The 24,216-nt window shown below is 32.6% G+C and overlaps 1 protein-coding gene across 1 annotated transcript; it reads right to left on the bottom strand.

Moving 5' to 3' along the window:
* Positions 1-712: 712 nt before the first annotated feature.
* Positions 713-3,301, bottom strand: LOC108808091 (COP9 signalosome complex subunit 4). Its single transcript, XM_056989314.1, has 13 exons — positions 3,079-3,301; positions 2,841-2,992; positions 2,642-2,745; positions 2,418-2,571; positions 2,240-2,340; positions 2,058-2,166; positions 1,923-1,967; positions 1,740-1,808; positions 1,569-1,660; positions 1,427-1,469; positions 1,284-1,343; positions 1,119-1,178; positions 713-1,036 (listed from the first exon to the last, which is right to left on the bottom strand). Exons 1-13 carry the CDS (start codon positions 3,206-3,208, stop codon positions 962-964), a joined length of 1,194 nt encoding a protein of 397 aa, XP_056845294.1. The 5' UTR covers positions 3,209-3,301; the 3' UTR covers positions 713-961.
* Positions 3,302-24,216: the final 20,915 nt, after the last annotated feature.

Here is a 24,216-nt window from a genome sequence, read left to right as displayed (position 1 = left end):
TATGAAAAATAAAGATACTGAATCTGATAACAAAGAATTTGGATTAACAAGCAGGTTATAACTAAGGAGGGTTTTGATGAATGGTCTTAAGAAATTCTTAGATATAAATCCCTTTTTCGAAGTCATCAGATTCATAAACACGAAAGAAAATTTAATAAAAACACTCCAACTAAATTTCGTTAAATTTTTAATTTATTTTAATATACAAACTATTCAAGCTAAACCCATTTTAATATCTAAACTAATAAGTTTCAAATAAAATTTTAAAAAATTCTAAAATTTACAAAACATCTAAGAAAGTTTTAATTTTATTTTCTGTTTGAGAAAAAAGTAACTAAACTGTGTATAGTCTTAAATTTTGAAATAAAAATTTTAAGCTTTAAGTATTGAGTTTAGTTTGTTTTCCTACAAAATTTAATTTAAAAAAATAAAAATTTAAAAATTTTATCCCTAATTTATTACCTTCATTCCTAAATCTTAAAATAAAAATTAGAAATTTCTGAAATTATTTTTAAAATTTTAGAGATTTTTTTTTAAATTTTGGTAGACACTTATTAGTATTTTTAATTAAAATAAATAAAGTTCAAACATTAAAATGGACACAGTTTTAAAAGTTTGTATACTAAAATGAACAATATAATTAATTAGAATATTAAATTGGGTAGCAAAAAAAATTTAACATTAAAAAGCTTAGTGGAAATTAGCTGGAGTATTTTAGTATTTCTTAAACAATCAATTTTGTGTTTTTATCTTTAACGAAAATCTGACAATGTTTCTTAATAATATCCTCCTCCGATGCCCAATCTTTTTTCTCTCAGTCAAAATTAACAAAGGCATAAACATGAATTTGCAAAAAAAAGAGCAAATGAAAACTGACTGTCCCCAAAACACACCAATGCGCTCATCGGCTAATATTTAAGTAAATCGTCAAAAGACGAGTCTCACGACTTGGTGGAACCAATCAGACAGGAACCGGCAAGCCTTTCTTCGCCATGCCATCCAGAATATCGTTGAGAGCTTGGCATACTCCCGATATCTGCACACAGCTTCCACTTTTCAGTCATTAAGAAAATAACATAAATATCTGTTAAGAGAGAGAAACAGAAGAAAGAGTGAACCTGATGATCCCATTGTTGTAGTTCCTCAATGTCATCTTCAAAATGTATCACAGCCTCCTCCTGAACAGATCAAAACTCAAGTAAGAATCTTCTTGATAATGAACACTAACAAGAACTCTCTCTCTCAGGGATGGGCTCGCATTAATAAACTGACAAATTGCTAACCTGATCGATGGAACCTCTCATTCTGTCTTGGCAAATCATATTAGATGCTATCTTCTCCGCCTTCAGAAAGAAAACGTATGCCATTAAACACAGGACAAACAAAAGGATAAAATAGGATTTCACCTATTGATTTCGAATAATACCTTGCTTGGGTCAATCCCCAGCAGAGTTCCCAATTCATCAAACCTAAGATACAAACAAAGAAATGAATTTACAGAATCAAGGGAGTCTCAGAAACAAAAAGCAACGGTAAAAGATACTGATTCTATATATAATCTTATTTACCTTATGTTAGTGTACAGTTTGCTTGCACTTAAAAGGTTATGCTCAATCATGGCACGGTCAAGAACAGTGGATTTGTCAGGCAAAGATGCTTTCTGTTGAAAACCAAGAGCGTGTTATGAACCTAGCAACTTAAATGATACAGTACTTCCGAATCTTAGTCAGAGTCCAGACCTGATGTGGCCTTAGTTCTTCGGCAAAAGCATCAATCTCTGGTTTCCTTAAAATCCTTTCCAGATACACCTAGAAAAAATACACGGAAATCTGATGTTGAGCATGTGTTTCTATAGGCTATGGTGAAGGATATTATATGTCCAACTGCATGTTTGTCTGATAGAAGGAAACAATGGATAGAACCTTCTGCAGGATGGGATAAATCTTCAGCTTGGAGCAACGCTCATCCTGTTTGATAAGGAGATATTAAGAAGGAAAGCAAGTAAGAAAAATGACTTTATCATATCAATAAATAGTCGACAAGGAGTTTACTTATACTTTATATAAAGTAGCAAGAACACGAGAACGTTGAGGGCCGGCTCCAGCTAATATGGTGCATGTGACAGCAGCAGATAAGGCTTGCTCTAATGCATTCTCATCAATCTCTCTGGAAAATACCAGGAAACACGTTTCAGAAAAAAAGTTGTAGCAGGGGGAAGAAGAAGAGGAGAGTTACTTACTCATCACCTATGTGTCGTTGTTCAATCTGAGAAATGCCGTAATACCGAAGTGCAGCCTCTAAGAACTTTCTTTTCATATCCAAAATTCTAGCATAGCAAACCTGAAAAGGATATTATTATTATATATTAAAAAAAAAGATAGAGGACATAAAATCTTAGTTGAAGGAGGTCAACAGACCTTGTATTGCAAATTCAAAACTTCATTCTGACTGCTGCTCACTAAGAAAGAAGCTTTATTAATATAAGTCTCTGCATTTACAGCATCATCATCCTCGAGATACAAACGAGCAATTTGGATACACTTGGAGAGCTTGAAGTTTTCGTCAACAGCCCTGATGAATAATGACAATAATAAGCAGACTCAAGAAGCTAGAATTTTAGCTGGTTATCTCATAATAATACCTCATTCCAGAGTCGAGGTCAATGCCACTCAACATCTGAGCAGCCTTTGACCATTGCTGCTCTGATTCATACAAAGCCGCAAGTTTTTCTCTGATAACAAGTGCCTACAAGGAGATTCATTGTCAAGCAACACCAATGTTACATTATCTCTCTATCTCTAAATTAAATTAAAAAAAAAGAAAAAGAAAAAATCGAAAACCTGTTCCTCGAAGGAAACAACTCTGGGGTGAATGTGGGTGAGTGTAAAGAGCGCAATCTCCTTCTGAGTCTCTGCTTCCAATCTCCCCAGCTCTTGTGCGAAAGACTGCAAAAGCTGCCTCGAAACCACCAAAGCCACGTCATCCGATATTACTGCAAAACAAATATATTTGGATTGTTTTTTAGTGAATCAATTTGCGACGGAAATCGATCGATGCAGAGTCATTCCGCTCGCTTACTGTGCTCGATGAAGCGCTTCGCCTGGAGAAGGTCGTTGGAAGTGAGAACAGAGGAGAGGATGAGTTTGTACTGTTCGATCTTCTGACGCTGGTCACCTATTGCTGAAGCGTTCCTCAACGCTTCTTCCATGCCTTCTTCTTCTTCTTCTTTGATCCAAACGAAACCCTAACGATTCTCTTTTGTTATATTTCAGTTGTATTCTTTCCGGAAGAGAGAGAGCCTTTTTTTTTTTATATTTAAGCTTTTGATAAAATATATATCATATTTTAAAATTTTATAATTCTGCCTCTGTCTTTCATTATATTTACAAGTCTTTTTATTAGAATTTAATTTAAACTAAAAATAAAATATTCTCTATAACTTTGGTAATTAATACTTTCCATATTTTGTGAATGATAATAATTTTAATTTTTATTCAGTATATACTTTCCATTTAATTTGAATATCATTTTTCATCTATAATATTATTTAAAGATCAGATATAAATATATACATGCAAACTAAAAAAAAAATTATTATGCCATTTTTTACATAATAACAATATGTCAATTTTGAGTGTTCAATTTTTTAAAATTATCTTAAAATTAAGTTTTAGATCTAAACATAAATAAAAATACAAACTTATCATAGTAAAAAAAAAAATCATATTTTCATAAAGTTTCCTATCACCATTGTTTTATTTTCTTCAAATAACATAATACAAATTTCATTAAGGTCTAAATATATAGTTACTTTTTCAATTTTATATAATCTTAAGAAGTATGAATAATTTAATAAGCATTTCAAAAATTTTTTTTTTTTGGTTTTCAGCGGATCGTCTCATTTTGGATCTCAGGTTAATAGATGATTTTTTAAAAATTTTACCAGGTTTTCTAAGATTATAATTATAATTCTTTTTATTAAATTGAACTTAATTATATACATATCACTGGATTTATCGGTTAACTCATAGGTATGGATAGGATATGAAAACACGCTTGAAAATCAATTATTATAATAGAACAATTTTTTAAACAAAAATAGAAAACTTTAAAATTATTTATTGTCTAATCAAAATTACAATTTTAATTAAATTTTATTAAAATAAAAATATACACACGCTTTTAAAGCGTGGATCAAAATCTAGTTTTATATTATTAAAGTTCAAGTACACAATTGAATTGTTTGGAAACAAGGATAGTAGAATAAATGATATATGTTTGAAAACATGGGTAGTAAAGATGTGTGCTTTCTTTTATTTCCACATTTAGCAATTATATTTTTAATAAATTAATAACAAATGAGAATTGTTTAGAAACATGAATAACATATTTAATATTTTTTTATTTAAACATTTAGCCATTGTTTTTACAATAAATTAAACAACCTTCTTTCTATATTTTTTTTATTTACAATTCTGTAACTATATTTACAATTTTTATGGTCAAAATAAAAACACAAACTGAAATTTAAATAGTATATTATATAAAATAATTTTTTAAAAACAGTATTATTACTTTATTTAGTTTAGTCAAATATAAAAATTTCAAGAGTTCAATTTTCAAAAAAAAAAATCATAAAATTAGTAAATTCATAGAAAACTAATGCAAGAAATTAAATTTTTGAAACATGGATAAAATTATGTCAAGAAGAAAAAAGTAATGGCTTATGTTATTAATAAAAATTGGAAATTCATTATATCAGTTTTAAAATATACAAAATGGACTAATCTAATTAACTAAAAACATTGTTTTGTCTAAATAATCATAAAATAAAATTTAAATTTTATATACATATTTCAAATCAAAATAATAATTTAAAGTTGATTTATATCAAAAAATTATTTAAAATATGCATAATTTATTTTTACTAAAATATTTTCCAATAACCATTATTAATTTTTTCAATATATAGAAAAATACAACAAAAAAATTAATTTCATATACCAACTTAGATTATGGTTTTTATATTTCACATTAAACTTTAAGAATATAATATATGTGATTATTTTAAGATGTTACATATAAAATACTATTAATTATATGATTATTTATCTAATGGACCAATAAAATTAATTATATGATGACATATATATGATACATAATAGTGACTAGGGCTGGGTGTTCAGGTATCAATTTCGGTTCGTTTCGGATCTATTTGGGTTTCGGGTTTTCGGGAGCAAAGATTTCAGCCCCATTCATATATTTCTAAATTTCAGTTCGAATTATGACTAGGGCTGGGCATTCAGGTATCCATTTAGGTTCGTTTCAGACCTATTTGAGTTTTGAGTTTCAGGGGTTTAAGATTTCAGCTCCATTCAGATATTTCTAAATTTCAGTTCAAATTATATTCGGATCTTTACGGGTTTAGTTCGGGTTCGGATAACCCATTTAAATTATTTTTTAAAATTCATATATATTTTGAATTTCTTAAAATCTATGAATAAAATAATATATTGTATATAAATCTGAATAACATATGTGAGAATACCTAAACTTAACATATAAATTGGTTTGGTTTAAATTTTGGATCAAAAATCAATAATTATTTTAAATATTTTTGGTGTTTTCAGTGTACTTCCACAATGTTAGATATTTATATTTGACTATTTTATATATTTTCAAGTATTTAAACCAACCTAAAGTATCATATATATTCTTGATGTTTTATATACATTAAAACTAAAAACAATTAATATATATATAAGTATATAAATCCTTTTCAGATACATTTTTGATATCCAAAATATTTCGGTTCGAATTGGTTATAGTTTCGGTTGTCTAAATATCAAAATTTGAATAAGTTGGATATTTATTCAACTTTGGTTCGGGTTTGGTGTTACTCTTTCAGATCGTGATCGGTTCGGTTCTTCAGATTTGAAATTTTTACCCAGCTTTAATATTGACATGAAAAATAAATAGCAATATATTTTTGAAATATATATCCGCACGGATGTGCGGGTCAAAATATAGTATATATTTAAGCTAAGACACAAAAACTAACAAATCTCTTTTCTTTTTTCTCCTTGCTTTATGTGAATGAAGTTTAAATTGAGGCAGAAAAACTAATTTACAACATAAAAGTATTTTTGGTTTATACTTTTTATCATAATAAATATAACTAGTGCATAGCATACAATCTCTGATTTTCTCATCTTTTTGGTTAGATTTTAAATTTGTTGATATAATCTAGGATGATTTGTGATATGAAATTTGGACATAAAATATTTCCATATTTTTGTAGCAAAGCATATAAGAGCATGATTATCCCTATCACCCTTAATGGGTTTCTTAATAACTTTTTAATATTAAATGAGAAGCATTTTTAAGAGTTTCCTTAACTGAATTGGCGACGTGTCTGACGTGGCTTCCTGAGAAGCTTTTATTTTAAAAATTGCATACGTGTCATGCAGAGAACGTTTGTCACAAAAATTATAAATTTAATGCAAACATTACATTCTTTAAAAATCTTCTTAAACAAATCACGTAAACTACATTACATAACAAACTGATATTTTTCGAACTAAAACCAGAACGCTACAGCTTTGGAGATGACACTAATGTTGCTCATTACACTCCGGAACGGCTTAGCGAAACCTGTATTGAATCTGAAACAAAAAACAAATGAAGAGTATCAATGTGGCAGAACATATCGCCTTGATAGTGTTGGAACTATTTTTTTAGCAATGTATTCATATGCTAAAAATAGAGTTAGTGTGAATGAGAAATGGGGGTCTAATGTGTGTGATTTGAGAAACTTGCATAAAGTTACAAATATACACATTAGATATTTGGATTTGGGTTTTGATTTGTTAGTTGGACTTCATGTTCATTAACTTAATCTTATAAACCAAATATATGTGATCTTTTATATTGATAAAATATAAAAAAGAAATCCATTTAAAGTATATTATTTTGTTTGAATGAGTCAAATAATAATAATTATACTCTTTATTTTTTTGGTCAAAATGTGAAATGAATTCACATAATAATGACAAGAAATAAAGTCTCCATTAGTGCACCATGGAGGTTTCATTTTTATGTTGAAAATGAAACTTGTGCTTCTCATTATTTTTCTATATAAATGGCTTGTTAGCATGATAGAAAAACACACATCAAATACCAAAAGAAAAACCACAATCTCCTATATTGAATAGTCATGTTAGTATATTTTATTTCTTGTGTCTGAGAGTGCAACACAAAACCAGTTTCGCCAGGCTTCTGATAGAGTGACGCAAATTCAGAAGATTGTTTGCAGTTGTATCCTGGGACTCATTACGTTATCGAACCGTCGCACTACGGGACGTATTTTGAGTTAAGGAAAGAGATAATATCTCGCCTCTGCAGTTGTATCATCATTTTCTTACTCTTTGGTATAGTATTATCATTTTTATTTTTTACAATATTCAGTAATCCGTAGTTTATAAAATACGGTTCTATCAGTCTTAACTCAAAATATCCGTTTATTGCTTTGCACTAACCGGACTGATTATTGTAAAAGTATTTTTTTTGTAAGGACAGGTTAAAGATGCCGGAATGGAATCTGAATTGGAGAAATATATTGATGGAGATCAATTTTTTTTTCCATCAGATTGTCATCGTCCATGATTTAATATATTTTTCTGTGCTGCTTGAAGTATCTCGTTATTCTCGCTTACATTATCTGTTTTGCAGGATTTGTGGAAATTTTCATTATAAATCATTTTCTGCATTTTTTATGCTTGCTTGTGAATTGCAGGATTCATTGTCTTTTAGCTTTCATAAAGCTAATATAGATTTTGTAACGTTTGGTAAACTTTTTTTTACTTGGTTAATGGTTGCTTTGACTGGGTAAATGATAATTATTTTGCTTTAATTATCAAGAATGGTTTAACGTTTTTGATTTCTTTTTCAGATTTTGGGATAACTTAATTGAGTTATTAAGCATGGATGACCATGAGAAAAAAAAAACTGATTCAAGTTTCAAAAATATGGTGAAACCATAGTCATAAATAACATTTTGATCTTTTGAGATCAAGTTGTATGGATGGAAATGAATTTTGTGAGTCGACGCCCCAAATTAAGTTTGGGAGAGATCTGCCACATATAAATCATTTGCCATAAGAAATAAAATGTTTGTTGATATTGATCAAAACATTTGTATTTCATTAATGCTTAAATGCACCTTTTTAAAAAAGGTTGACCATGCAAAACCAATGAGAATTTTTAGACCAATATAACTGAAACTGACATATGTATTGTAGTTTCTAAAGTCAATATGGTTGAAAATAACCATATAGAATGGTGGTTTTGATGGTACAAATAATGTCACATAGTGATATGTATATTTGCTATAAAGCAAAAATATATTTTGAAAAAAAACAAAGATATACAAGTTAGATTTATAAATCAACTTGAGAGAACTATGAAAATAGTTGTATCTAAAAAGTGATTTTCTGAGAATGAAATACATTCTAAAGAAAATTGTAACAATATTCGAAATTGTTTTTATTATTCATTTAAATCTAAAGGAGTTGTAGATTAATCTTCTAAGCTCTTAAGAGATGTTAAATGTAAATATGTATGTTTTTGAACTATCTCAAGAAATGTGGGGGAAGCTTTGCTTACCATATTAAGTAATTGGCAAGAGGCCAAATGAACTTTGTGATAGTTATCAAAATATGATTAAAAAAAACTAGTGTTATGCACTAAGTTTTATGTATAATGGTTGATTGTATCTTGGAAAAAAAAAAGATGACAAAAATCATTACACAATTGATCTCGACTAATCTCAAGAGATTATGTTCACTGTGATGACAACCTAGGATCCTGTTATTAAAGGTGTGTCATGAGATCAAATTGTAATATCATCAAGAGGAATGGGTTTAGCCTATGAACTAAGATGAGGTTTGGCGGTAACTCTACTTATCAGATTGGAGATCCCAAGAAATAGGTTCAAGGAGACAACTAAGTCAAACTAAATCTGCCCAAAGCACTGTAAGACTTCGGTCTATACCCAGTTCCTAGGATGATTAAACAGTGCTACATGTAAGGAATAGAGGATAAGCATTTGCTTTTAATGATTTGTGCCAATTGTTTTGAAATTTGAATGGAGTAGTACATGATACTCCTCTAAACAAAACTAATGGCAAATCACCTTGTGGGTGTGAAATGGGGCCGTTTCTAGGAGAATAAAATGGCTATATTCTCTAAAGTTCACTCATGATTACTAGGAATGTTCACGGCCAAAATGAACACAATAGAGAAATTAGTTTTGTGAGAGAATGAAACTGTGTTTTGGCTATTGTCTAGGTTTACACCAAAGCCCGGGAGGTTCAAGACATCATGGCCACCTCCTGGCCGAGTAAATCCGATAGCTATTAACAATGACTGGTTCAAGGCTGAAAAATTGCTACCATCTCATCATGCAGTGAATTTCTCGTTTGTACTCTCAACAGTCCTTAGTTGAGTCTTGTTGAGTCTTGTCGAGTCTTGTCTAGGAAGTCAAGTCTGTCGAGTCGTCTAGTGTTTAGAAGGATTTCTATTCATGTGGGGGATTGTTGGAACTATTTTTTTAGCAATGTATTCATATGCTAAAAATAGAGTTAGTGTGAATGAGAAATGGGGGTCTAATGTGTGTGATTTGAGAAACTTGTATAAAGTTACAAATATACACATTAGATATTTGGATTTGGGTTTTGATTTGTTAGTTGGACTTCATGTTCATTAACTTAATCTTATAAACCAAATATATGTGATCTTTTATATTGATAAAATATAAAAAAAAAGAAATCCATTTAAAGTATATTATTTTGTTTGAATGAGTCAAATAATAATAATTATACTCTTTATTTTCTTGGTCAAAATGTGAAATGAATTCACATAATAATGACAAGAAATAAAGTCTCCATTAGTGCACCATGGAGGTTTTATTTTTATGTTGAAAATGAAACTTGTGCTTCTCATTATTTTTCTATATAAATGGCTTGTTAGCATGATAGAAAAACACACATCAAATACCAAAAGAAAAACCACAATCTCCTATATTGAATAGTCATGTTAGTATTTTTTATTTCTTGTGTCTGAGAGTGCAACACAAAACCAGTTTCGCCAGGCTTCTGATAGAGTGACGCAAATTCAGAAGATTGTTTGCAGTTGTATCCTGGGACTCATTACGTTATCGAACCGTCGCACTACGGGACGTATTTTGAGTTAAGGAAAGAGATAATATCTCGCCTCTGCAGTTGTATCATCATTTTCTTACTCTTTGGTATAGTATTATCATTTTTATTTTTTACAATATTCAGTAATCCGTAGTTTATAAAATACGGTTCTATCAGATAGAAGTCAAAAGATTAGAAGCATCAATGTTCATAACATGTTTCTTGAGTAGCGAAGTTGCCAAGATTTGAAAATCTAAAGAAAGTCGAATGTAAAGAGGATTATAGAAGCCAATTTTTGATAAGCGTATATGTTCATCAAATGATTTGATAGAGGCCAATCGATGAGAAGCATCAATTTTCATAACAGTTTGATCAGTAGCGAAGATGCGAAGTTTTCATAATCTAATGAGATGCGAATGTAATAGTGAATATATAAGCCAGCTTTTTGAGGAGAATATATGTTCATAAGAAGTTGATGAGTATCTAACGAGAGCAGCAATATCTGTTAGTTCATTGTCTAAAGAATCAAACTATACCAAGAAGAGGTCTATATGCGTTAATTTCTATAAAGAATCGGTTCAGCAACAAAGCTATATGAATTTCCGTATAGAGCGACATAACGATCTCTTAAACACACTAGAAAGCTTAACGAATGTCAGAGAAGACCCTGGTCCATTTTATATTGGGTTACACATGTTTGTCAAAGACGAACGAAGACGAGAACGTGTCTTTGTGATTTTGTTGTATATTCATGCATGTAGGTGATTTCATTATGAGAAAACGAGAACACGTATTGTGATTTACGAAAATTATGAAATAATGGTTAAGAATATTAAACCAAAATCAATCAAGAGTACCGAATTAAACTGTCCATGTTTGTTTTGTGAATATTTAATTGTCCAGTCTTTCGATGCAAGCTAAATTAATGATATTAAATGGCATATATTTCAAAGTTTTTTATGTTACGGAAATATATATATCAAAGAGTGATTGACAAGCTAAAAATATATGATATTTATTTCGGCATTATACGGGAAGAGATTCTGCGTGCATCGAATAGGTTTAGTAAATCTATAAAAGACAAGCTTCTCCCATTCATCTTAGTCACTGTAGGAGGAATATCCGATGTGAGACTTCACAAGTACACTCGAAACCTTAGAAATTTTACTCATTCTACTATAATGGCTGCGATTACTGCTGTGTGTGATTTGAAACCATTCAAATCAATGTGGAAGATTATGGTGAAGATCATATGTTAATGGAAACAGTATTCTGCTGGTGGTAAGAGATCATCACTCTATCATGATCTTAGTCGATGAGAAAGTAAGTTTTTTTATATATTAATGAACTTCTTATAAATTACATTTATAGCAAAGGTTCTCAGTCGTATGCAGTTCATTTTAATCTATTAAAATTACATGTATAGCAAAGGTTTTTTTTATATAAATTTTTTGATTATGTTAATCTATGTGGAGTGTTGGTGTGTGTAGGAGATCTTATTGCTCATGAGAAAGCTGAACCTACTAACATTTACAATCATATTCTAATATTCGACAGAGTTCTCCTTGATAAATCTTGGGTTTAAATTTTATTTGTACATATGTTAATTTTTAATAGAGAAAATTGCCAATAGAGAACAAAAAAACAAGGGTGTTATCTCTTTGGTATAAATCTTTTTTGTCCAATTTTTCCCCTTTTTACCCTTTGTATTTCTGAAAACTAATAAAATAAATATTTTTGTGAATAAAAAAATATTAAAAATATAAACAATTAATAAAACACTCATATACACAAGCTGGTATTTTTCTTTTTTTCAAAAAGTTGATAAATAAAAATTTGAACATACGTTCTACTAAAAATAGAATGTATCTTCTACGGAAAATGGTATAGTAGAAAACATTTTCTAAAATAAACATGTTCATCTACTTCTTTTAGAACGCACATTCTACTGTTCACTAAATCTCTAAATAAGAGGAATGCGTATTCTACTAATCGTAAAGCAATCTACTTTTCGTCTGGATGCATCTTCTACTTTTATTAAGTATTCTAAATTTCGGAGAATGTGTTTTCTACAATGTACTCTTCCATCTACTAAAAGTAGAAAGTGTGTTCAGGATTTTTGTCATCGTTCTAAACTTTTAGAAAGCGCCTTCTACGGATAAAAGTACCTGATTTTTTTGCGAAAATTAATGAAAGTTTCAGTTAAGGAAATATTCTAAAAATCTCCTAAAAATATTCTAACTTCCTAAAACGTGTTATGGTTCGATTTTACTTGTGAAAAAATGATTTTGCTTGTGAAAAAATGATTTTGCTTGTGAAAAATGATTTTGCATTTTTTTCTTCATAAATCTATGATATCTCCATAGGTTATCTTTATGATTTTCACAAACTCTTCTTCTATTTTTTTTAAGTTTAATAAAACTAAAAAATTTAGAAACGTTGTAAGCTTTTTATAAAAAAAGACTTTGTGAACGTTTTTTATAAAGTTTATTTAAAGTTTTTTACTAAAAATTTTTTGTAAAGTTTTATTTTTATTTCTATAAAGTTTAAAAAGTTTAATTTTATTAAACTTTTATTAAAAATTTTAAAAAGTTTTATTTTTATTAAAAGTTTGATAAAATTTAAAAAGTTTACAAACATTTTAAACTTTTTATAAAATAAAAACTTTGTAAAATATTTTGTATAAAGTTTTTATTAAAAACTTTTTGTAAATTTTTATTTTTATTTTTATAAAGTTTACAAATTTTACTTTATTAAATTTTTATCAAAAATGTTTTAAACTTTTTATAAAAAATAAAAAAATTTAAAACGTTTTTTAAAAAAAATTCTTAATTTTTTATTAAAACAATTTTGTAAATTATTTTTATTTTATAAATTTTACCAATTTTATTTTTATTAAAAATTTCTATAAAAATTTATTTTTGTTTTCCCTTTTTAAAACGTTTTTGGTTAATTTAAAAAAAAATCTATTAGTTAAATGTATTTAATTACATTAATCAAGGGTTATTTTTGGGATTATGAAAAAATTATATTAAGGGACAACTAAATGATGGTTTTATACCATAGGGACAACCATGCTGAATTTTTGTTCTGTTTCGGCAATTTTCCCTTTTTAGTACGAGCATATGAGGTCAGTTTATATTGGTAGATAACTTTCCAAAATATAACAGGTACACTCATATAAAGTGTGTTGCTTATGGAGCCTAGCCCATAATTTAAATGCATTATGGCATTCTACTACTGCAGATGTTGTTGTATGTGTTCTAAGGATATAACGACTTGAGTGGGGAGCATGTAATTTATACTTTTTGTACTATTTAATATTCAGAATGTTTGGTTTGTCTATTTATTGTTGATATCACTTTATCGGTTGCTTAAATTATGTTACAAAGTTAAAACGTGTTTCTGAAATTCCATTTGATATTGACATCTGAGGGATTCAGTTCTTCAAATCGTAGTAAGCGATTATTCTAATAAGTTGGTTATTTTATATGAGTAGTATATATAAAAAATGGTTTTACCTAATAATTTGAATTTATGTCATGCAGGATTCCAATCATCGAATTCTGAAGTCTTGAAGATCTTTTAACATATTTTTTATCATCTTTTTAGTTTAAAGTTGGTTTTTATAATACATATTTATACTTAGACCATTCTTTGTATTAGAAAAAAATGAGTTATGCATCATTTTTATAATGGAGTTTAGTTATCTTAAGAACAGAGTTATGTCGACAAGAAAATGGAAAATATCGGTGCCGACAAATGCATGAGGGGAAAATAGATGATTTTTTTTTCAATAAGTTAGTTGTACGACTTTTAAATTGAATTAGGCGTAAGCTATTATTCGGATATTAATTAATTTATATTGTTTTAATGGGTATATAACCGAGAACTTATATTATAATAAGATTAACCTAATTTATATTAAACATTTTTTATTTTAATTTACAATATTATGTAAAACATTTTGAATAATCAATAGTGTTAATTATATAAAACATATGTTAATCTTAGCACATAAAATAACCACACAGCTAATTGAAATCTTTTCAATATTTGTTTTACGATCATAATATTTGATTAATACATCTCCTATATATTAAAGGAGGAACATTTGAAAAATAGTAACCTCAATTTTGTAGTAATTAAAAAAAAAAACTCATTTGTCAGTTAATTATATGTGACATCATACAATGAAATTGAAAAAAAGAAGGAGGTCCAATTCGATTTTTATTTCTCCACAGAATCATTCAATACAATATTATATGATATAATATGATATAATGTCGATAAGAGTAACAATTGCATAAATGAGAGTTAACTTAACGGAGAATAATATTTACTTTCTTTAAATAAAAGCTACGGAATTAACTAATATGATTAACGTATATATGACAACCAATGATTATGAATAATAAATATTTGATAACATCTTTTGTATTTTAGCTATTTTGTTTGATTTTATATTATTAAAATATATTAAACAATCACATTAACCATATAATAAAAAAATTATATTTTTATATGTTATATTTTCAATTTTAAAACGACTATAAATTAATATTATATATAATACCGGATTTTAAATTTTATATCCGACTGTACACAAAATTTAGGTATACACTTTGAAATTAATTAGGTGTCTTAAAAGTTTTACAAATTTTTACAGTATCTTATATATACTTACATATAAAATGCATTTATTTCATACAAAGTGTATATATATATATATATATATATATATATATACACTTTGTATGAAATAAATGCATTTTATATGTAAGTACATATACGTATGTATGCAAGAAAAAAAATCTTAATAAAAAAAATTAAAGCGAACCCAATCCGAAGATAGTATTAAATCTGAACCGGAATTGATTAAATATCCGAACAAGTTAAAAAATTTGGTATTTAGAGAACCGAAACCAATTCGAACTGGAATATTTTGGGTAACCGAAATATCTGAAATATGTTTATATACCTAAATATATTAATTATTTTAGATTTAATGTATATTAAAATATCCAAAATATATATAAGATACTTTTAAGTTGTCCAGCATACTTAAAATATATACAAATGGTCAAAAATAAATGTGCAGAAATAGATAAATTTAAGTATACTCAAAATACTAAAATTACTTACAATATCTATTTATTATCTATCCAAATATTCAAACCAAACCAATATATATATACTAAGTTTAGGTATTATGACATATGTTATTCAAGTTTACATGTAATTTTATTTTGTTTGTAGATTTTTAGAAATTTAATTTATAAAATGAAATTTTTGATATTTTAAAATAATTTAAAAGGGTTATCTGAACAGGTATTGAATCCGCAAAGATCCGAACCAAATCAATCGAAATTTATAAACACTGAATGTGGATGAAATCTTTGATCCCGAAAACTTGAAAACAGAATAGATTTGAACCAAAGCCGAATAAAACCCGAACAATCATTCTTATATGTATGTAACATATATTTTTATAAAATGCTTCACTCCGCGCAAGGCGCGGATCGTCACCTAGTAACTTTTTAATTAATAAAAGTAACCTAAGAACTTTAGTTAAAAAAAATTCCATTTTGAATGGTCCAATGGGAGTTTCTTAGTTAAGGGTTCTTAAAAATTTCAAAATTCATTACAAGTAAAAATGCACAATGAAACTCAATATACATCACACTTGAATCTTTACTTCAACCTATGTTTGCAGAAGGACCAAACATAACAACACTTTATAAGATGTTCGTAGTATTATTAACAACACAGAGATTGTGTTTCTCTACTCCAAGCTTTGCTTCAAAGAATAGAACCAAAAAAATTAAAATTACCACCGGAAGTTACCTTCATACACTCTGAATGCAGGTTCGTATACCCGTGGTTGGCGTTTGGGACCTGATCCTTTGGTAGCTGCCTTGTTTACTGTCAAAAGCCGTCCGTTCAGATCCTGAAAAAAAAAAAACATGAATAAGATCATCACAGATGCTCAACAATATTCTCACAAACAGAAAAATCAGAAGCTAACAGAGAAAACCCTCAACTTAACTCAGTTGCCAAAAATGTCTCAAACCTATGGAGAGGATTACCTTGATACTTTTGCGCCAGTTGCAAAACTACACACCATAAGGATAGTCCTATCCTTAGCAGTCAACTTAGAGTGGGATCTATGGCAGATGGATGTGAAGAATGCATTCTTACAAGGAGAGTTGGAAGATGAAGTTTACAGAAGCCACCTCCTGGTCTTGAACATTTAGTGAAGCCGGGCAATGTTCTCAGATTGAAGAAAGCTATCTATGGTCTGAAGCAATCACCAAGAGTCTGGTATCACAAGCTAAGCACCACACTCAATGGGAGAGGCTTTGTGAAGTCAGAAGCTGATCACACCTTGTTCACACTCACCAGCAAGAGGGGAATCATTGTGATCCTAGTGTATGTGGATGATATCATCATCACTGGCAGTGACAATGAGGGGATACTTGCAACCAAGACATATCTCAAGTCATCCTTTGATATCAAGGATTTGGGAGAGCTCAAATATTTTCTAGGCATTGAGATATGCCGATCCAAGGAAGGACTATTTCTATCTCAAAGGAAGTATGCATTGGATCTACTGAAAGAGGCTGGTGATCTAGGAGGAAGAGCTGCAAAAACTCCACTAGAAGATGGGTACAAAGTGATGCGAGAGGGGGAGATTAATAACAAGCCATATGGAGAGGTGAAGCACTATAGAAAGATGGTGGGAAAGCTTATATATCTCACTATCACTAGACCAGATATATGCTTTGCAGTTAATCAAGTGAGCCAGCACATGCAAGCACCCAAGATACACCATTGGAACATGGTTGAGAGGATACTAAGATATCTAAGAGAGGCGCCAGGACAAGGAGTGTGGATGGGATGCAACAAGAGCACAGAAATCGTTGGGTATTGTGATGCTGATTGGGCAGGAGATAGAGTTGATAGGAGATCAACTACAAGCTATTGCACCTTCATTGGAGGCAACTTAGTGACTTGGAAGAGCAAGAAGCAAAAGGTTGTGTCATGCTCAAGTGCTGAGGCTGAATATAGGGCAATGAGGAAGCTAACCAGTGAGCTGATCTGGATCAGGAACCTGCTTAACGACTTGGGCATAGTGACTTCATCTCCAATCACCATGCACTGTGATAATCAAGCTGCAATACATATAGCATCCAACAATGTGTTTCATGAGAGGACTAAACACATTGAGGTGGATTGCCATAAAGTGAGGCAGGCTGTAGAGCAAAGGATAATCTTACCATGCTATACAAGAAGTGAGGATCAGTTGGCTGACATCTTCACTAAGGCTGCTAGTACTAAGGTTTGCGAGTTCATCCATTCAAAGCTTGGACTCGTGGATCTTTCATCTCAGTGATCCCCTCATCATGAAGTGTTCTACTCTTTCCTTGATATGTTTTTGTCCCACTGGGTTTTGCATATCAAGGTTTTAATGAGGGAATGCTTCATGATCTTCCAAGCTTGACTTGTTCCACATGGTCAAGCTTGAGGGGGAGTGTTGAGATGAAGCAATAAACAAGACAAGTATGATGACAAAGAAGAAGTAAAGCAACCGTAGTGATCAAGGAAGAGCAAGTGAGCTTGTCCATACAGTTAGGTCAAGTGTGACCTAACTTACCCTAGAAGACAAGTCACTGGTCTACTTGAGAAGGAAGGCAGCTTCAAGTTGGTTTAAACATATGGGAATGTCGACAAGGGATCAAAGAGACGTTGGAGTTGAAGGAGAAAGAGTCACGGGTGAAGTTAAGGAGAAGAGAGCCGTTTATCACCTGTCCCTATCTCGCCATGCTGAACGAGCCCTGCACAGTTCAGACTCCTATTTGTTTATTCCTTTATGCTTCACAACTTGTCTTTGTTTAATGTTTGTCTTAGTCTATTTATAGACTTGTATCTGAACCAAAGTAAATCAAGGAATTACATTACATCCTTCTCATTCTCTCTCTCGCAATATGTTTCACACAACTCTCTCTTTTGATTAACTCTCAACTAAACTCAACAAACTCTCATCTAATCTCTCATACAATTCTTAATTCTCACATGGTATCAGAGCTTTCTAGCTCTTGAGACCTATTTCTCTTCCGCAATTTCTCAGTGTTCTTACTATTTTGAGTAAAGTTCTTGGTGTTCTTGAAGTGTTCTTCATTTTCACCTCCAGAATTTGCCAAAAATAGCAAAGTTCATCTTTAAATTTCTTTTCACAAAACTCTCTTGATGGATTCTGCTAGTGAACACTCACGGATGGTGACCATTCCAGTTACACTCAAGGGAGCTAACTATCTACATTGGGCGAGGCTAACTAAAACCGCTCTTGGAGGCAGAGGGCTCTGGGAGGTGGTCGAAGAAGGCAGGAGCAACAAGAAGAAGACTGTCCTAGGAGATGATGGCAAAGAAGTGGTGCAAGCTGAAGCTGATGACAAGAAGCGAGTTCAAGAGGATCTCCTGGTCTTGTCTATCATCCAACACAGCCTTGAGGCATCAATCTTGGAGTCTTACGCCTACTGTGAGACTTCAAAAGAACTATGGGATACACTCCAAAAGGTGTTTGGTAATGTATCCAACATTAACCGAGTGTTTGAAGTCAAGAGGGCTATCAACAACCTGTGTCAAGAGGATACTGAGTTTGATAAACACTTTGGGAAGTTCAGATCTCTATGGGCAGAGCTGGAGATGTTGAGACCAGCAACCCTTGACCCGGATGTACTAAATGAGAGAAGAGAGCAAGATAAGGTCTTTGCCTTGCTATTCTCTCTTAACCCCAGGTACAATGAATTGATCAAGCACATACTGAGGGGAGTTAGTCTCCCATCTCTGGATGAAGTGTGTGCTCAGATCCAAAAGGAGCAAGGCTCAGTTGGTCTCTTTGGAGGAAAGAAAGACCTTGTGATAGCCAACCAAGCAGAAGGTGTTGCTAACAAAGGTCACTTCAAACCTGAAGACAAGAAGGTGTGGGTGTGTGACCACTGCAAGAAGAAGGGGCATGGGAAAGACAAGTGCTGGCTACTTCATCCTCATTTGAAGCCACAGAAGTTCCGGACCGGTAACAATGAAGCAAGAGCTAACTATTCAGGCGACATGGGTGAACCCGGAGCAGTGAGTGGAGGGGAGAAGGCTCTAGCATCCAGCTCAACCATGAGGAACCCCCAAGATGAGACTATCAAGCGCTCGGACATTGAAACTCTCATCAAACTCCTCAAAGATAACTCTGGTAACAAATTTGGTACCTCTTTTCATGCACTTATCAGTGATATCTCCATGAATGCTTTAACTAGTTCTAAGTTGATAAAACCTCTAGTTATAGATTCAGGAGCTAGTCATCACATGATTAGTGACCTGACCTTAATTAAAAACATTGTTCCTGCTCTAGGACATGTTATGATTGCAAATGGGGATAAGATACCAATTAAAGGCATAGGTGATCTTAAGTTGTTTAACAAAGATTCTAAGGCTCTTTACATGCCTAGCTTTGCCTCAAATTTGTTATTTGTAAAAAGAGTTACTAATGATCTTAAGTGCAGTGTTACATTCACGCCTAATGAAGTGTACTTTCAGGATATTGAGACTAGTAGGTTTCCTGGCAATGGTGTAACCAAGGGAGACTTGTACTTGCTGGAAGACACCAAGACCTCAACCGATTTATCTTATGCTTTAAATTCTGTTTCAGCTTTACCTAAAGATGTATTGTGGCATGCTAGATTAGGACATCCTCATTCTCGTGCTTTGAACATCATGTTGCCTAGTATCTCTTTTAAAAGTGACTGTGAAGCTTGTATCTTAGGGAAACATTGCAAGACAGTGTTCCCTAGATCAAGTAAAATTTATGAAAATTGCTTTGATCTTATTCATTCTGATGTTTGGACCGCACCATGTGTATCTAGAGAACATCACAAATATTTTGTGACATTCATAGATGAAAAATCTAAGTATACTTGGATAACCTTATTGCCATCAAAAGATATGGTCTTAGAAGCATTCATAAATTTTCAAAACTATGTCACTAATTACTTCAATGCCAAGATTAAAATTTTGAGATCAGATAATGGAGGAGAATACACAAGCAAGGCATTCAAGCAACACTTAGCCAAACATGGGATGATCCATCAAACAAGATGCCCTTACACTCCACAACAAAATGGGGTCGCTGAGAGGAAGAATAGACACCTTATGGAGGTGGCCAGGAGCATGATGTTCCATACAAGCATGCCTAAAAGATTCTGGAGTGATGCTGTTACAACCGCATGCTACTTGATCAACCGGATTCCCACCAGGATCCTACAAGATCAATCTCCTTATGAGGTATTGAACAACACAAAACCCTCTATTGAACATATGCGTGTGTTTGGTTGCCTTTGCTTTGTCTTTGTTCCAGGAGAGCAAAGAGATAAGTTGGCGGCCAAGAGTACAAAGGCAGTGTTCATTGGATATTCTCCTCATCAGAAAGGGTACAAATGCATTGTACCAGAGACCAGGAGGATCTTAGTCTCCAGAGATGTCAAGTTCTTGGAATCCAAAGGATACTATGATGGAAACAGTTGGGAAGATTTAGAGAATCTATCTCAATCCGCTTCAGATAGAGCATCCAACCTAAGAAGAGTCATGGAAAGTCTGGGCATCAGTGTACCTGTTGAGAGGTCAACCGGGATATCAGAAGAAGCACCAGTGACACCAGCAACTACTCCTGAGGTTACTCACCTTGATCATGAGGGGGACAATGAAGCTGAGCATCAAGAGGAGCAGTCAGCAAGTCCTGATCAAGCTGAGCAACAAGCTGAACAGCATGCGCATGAGGACATCACACAAGAGACTAAAGAGGAGCCTACTGTGAGTTCAGGACCTAGTGGTGAAGAAGGCAACACTCAACCGACCTTGAGAAGAAGCACTAGAGTCAGGCAGCCAGCAACAAACTGGAAAAACAACAGAGTCTACTTCAACTCTCAAGCAGTAGCTCATCCCATCCAAGCAGTGTGGCTTTCTAGCACAATACCCACAAGAGCATGTAGTGTTCATAGGAGAGCTGGATCAGGAGTATATTCCAAGATCATATGAGGAAGCTATGGAGCATGCAGAATAGAGGGAATCAGTGGGCAGTGAGTCAAATGCCATGATAATCAATGATACATGGTATGAGGCAGAACTACCAAAGGGCAAGAGAGCTGTAACTAGTCGGTGGATATTCACTATCAAGTACAATGCTGATGGTACTGTGGAAAGGCGTAAGACAAGGTTGGTAGCAAGAGGCTTCACTCAAACCTATGGAGAGGATTACCTTGATACTTTTGCGCCAGTTGCAAAACTACACACCATAAAGATAGTCCTATCCTTAGCAGTCAACTTAGAGTGGGATCTATGGCAGATGGATGTGAAGAATGCATTCTTACAAGGAGAGTTGGAAGATGAAGTTTACATGAAGCCACCTCCTGGTCTTGAACATTTAGTGAAGCCGGGCAATGTTCTCAGATTGAAGAAAGCTATCTATGGTCTGAAGCAATCACCAAGAGCCTGGTATCACAAGCTAAGCACCACATTCAATGGGAGAGGCTTTGTGAAGTCAGAAGCTGATCACACCTTGTTCACACTCACCAGCAAGAGGAGAATCATTGTGATCCTAGTGTATGTGGATGATATCATCATCACTGGCAGTGACAAGGAGGGGATACTTGCAACCAAGACATATCTCAAGTCATCCTTTGATATCAAGGATTTGGGAGAGCTCAAATATTTTCTAGGCATTGAGATATGCCGATCCAAGGAAGGACTATTTCTATCTCAAAGGAAGTATGCATTGGATCTACTGAAAGAGGCTGGTGATCTAGGAGGAAGAGCTGCAAAGACTCCACTAGAAGATGGGTACAAAGTGATGCGAGAAGGGGAGATTGATAGCAAGCCATATGGAGAGGTGAAGCACTATAGAAGGATGGTGGGAAAGCTTATATATCTCACTATCACTAGACAAGATATATGCTTTGCAGTTAATCAAGTGAGCCAGCACATGAAAGCACCCAAGATACACCATTGGAACATGGTTGAGAGGATACTAAGATATCTAAGAGAGGCGCCAGGACAAGGAGTGTGGATGGGATGCAACAAGAGCACAGAAATCGTTGGGTATTGTGATGCTGATTGGGCAGGAGATAGAGTTGATAGGAGATCAACTACAGGCTATTGCACCTTCATTGGAGGCAACTTAGTGACTTGGAAGAGCAAGAAGCAAAAGGTTGTGCCATGCTCAAGTGCTGAGGCTGAATATAAGGCAATGAGGAAGCTAACCAGTGAGTTGATCTGGATCAGGAACCTGCTTAACGACTTGGGCATAGTGACTTCATCTCCAATCACCATGCACTGTGATAATCAAGCTGCAATACATATAGCATCCAACAATGTGTTTCATGAGAGGACTAACCCATTGAGGTGGATTGCCATAAAGTGAGGCAGGCTGTAGAGCAAAGGATAATCTTACCATGCTATACAAGAAGTGAGGATCAGTTGGCTGACATCTTCACCAAGGCTGCTAGTACTAAAGTTTGCGAGTTCATCCATTCAAAGCTTGGACTCGTGGATCTTTCATCTCAGTGATCCCCTCATCATGAAGTGTTCTACTCTTTCCTTGATATGTTTTTGTCCCACTGGGTTTTGCATATCAAGGTTTTAATGAGGGAATGCTTCATGATCTTCCAAGCTTGACTTGTTCCACATGGTCAAGCTTGAGGGGGAGTGTTGAGATGAAGCAATAAACAAGACAAGTATGATGACAAAGAAGAAGTAAAGCAACCGTAGTGATCAAGAAAGAGCACGTGAGCTTGTCCGTACAGTTAGGTCAAGTGTGACCTAACTTACCCTAGAAGACAAGTCACTGGTCTACTTGAGAAGGAAGGCAGCTTCAAGTTGGTTTAAACATATGGGAATGTCGACAAGGGATCAAAGAGACGTTGGAGTTGAAGGAGAAAGAGTCACGGGTGAAGTTAAGGAGAAGAGAGCCGTTTATCACCTGTCCCTATCTCGCCATGCTGAACGAGCCCTGCACAGTTCAGACCCCTATTTGTTTATTCCTTTATGCTTCACAACTTGTCTTTGTTTAATGTTTGTCTTAGTCTATTTATAGACTTGTATCTGAACCAAAGTAAATCAAGGAATTACATTACATCCTTCTCATTCTCTCTCTCGCAATATGTTTCACACAATTCTCTCTTTTGATTAACTCTCAACTAAACTCAACAAACTCTCATCTAATCTCTCATACAATTCTTAATTCTCACACCCTCCACCAATACATGCTAATAGTTCACAAATGATTGATACACATATATGAACTCACATAACAATTGAACTTCTCAATAGCTGCTTCAGCTTCTTCCACCGTACTCATTGTCACAAATCCAAACCCACGACTCTGGTTGGTTTCCCTGTTGTATATAACCTTCAACCAGAAGAATTCAAAGAACCAGTTAGTATTAGCAAATGCTCTCTCTTTCACTAAACAAGTGTAAGAATAACATCAACTATATAAATATACTCAAGTATGATAATTCCATCTTGTTCTGTAAGTCGACATATATCAATTCAATCCACACGATTCTGAACACTGCAAAATAACTTTGATCAAAACCAGAGATGCTCCAAACATTTAAAAGTCAAGAACTTTACTTTTCTCTCATCCATTAGACTCACAAAGGATGCAAATTGCAATGCACAGAACATACATGAACTTAAGCAATGCATGATGAACATAAACGAAACAATTTAGGCCTATCAAATTCACCTCGACGATTTCAACAGTACCGGCTTGCTCAAAAAGCACATAGCCAAGGCCTGGCTGTCAACGTGGGGTTTTTATTAATAAAGTATTAATATGTTTAATTTAAATTAGTTTTGTATTTAAATTTAAACTTTAACTGAATAACTAGACTTTTAACCCGCACACCCGTGCGGGTGTTATTTTAATCTGTAACATAAATTTTAACATTTATAATTGTTTTTGGTTAAG

Source organism: Raphanus sativus, chromosome 6, assembly GCF_000801105.2.
Source record: "Raphanus sativus cultivar WK10039 chromosome 6, ASM80110v3, whole genome shotgun sequence".
Lineage (NCBI taxonomy): Eukaryota > Viridiplantae > Streptophyta > Magnoliopsida > Brassicales > Brassicaceae > Raphanus > Raphanus sativus.
The sequence above is the reverse complement of the archived record's forward strand: the minus strand, read 5'-3'. Positions and strand labels throughout refer to the sequence as shown.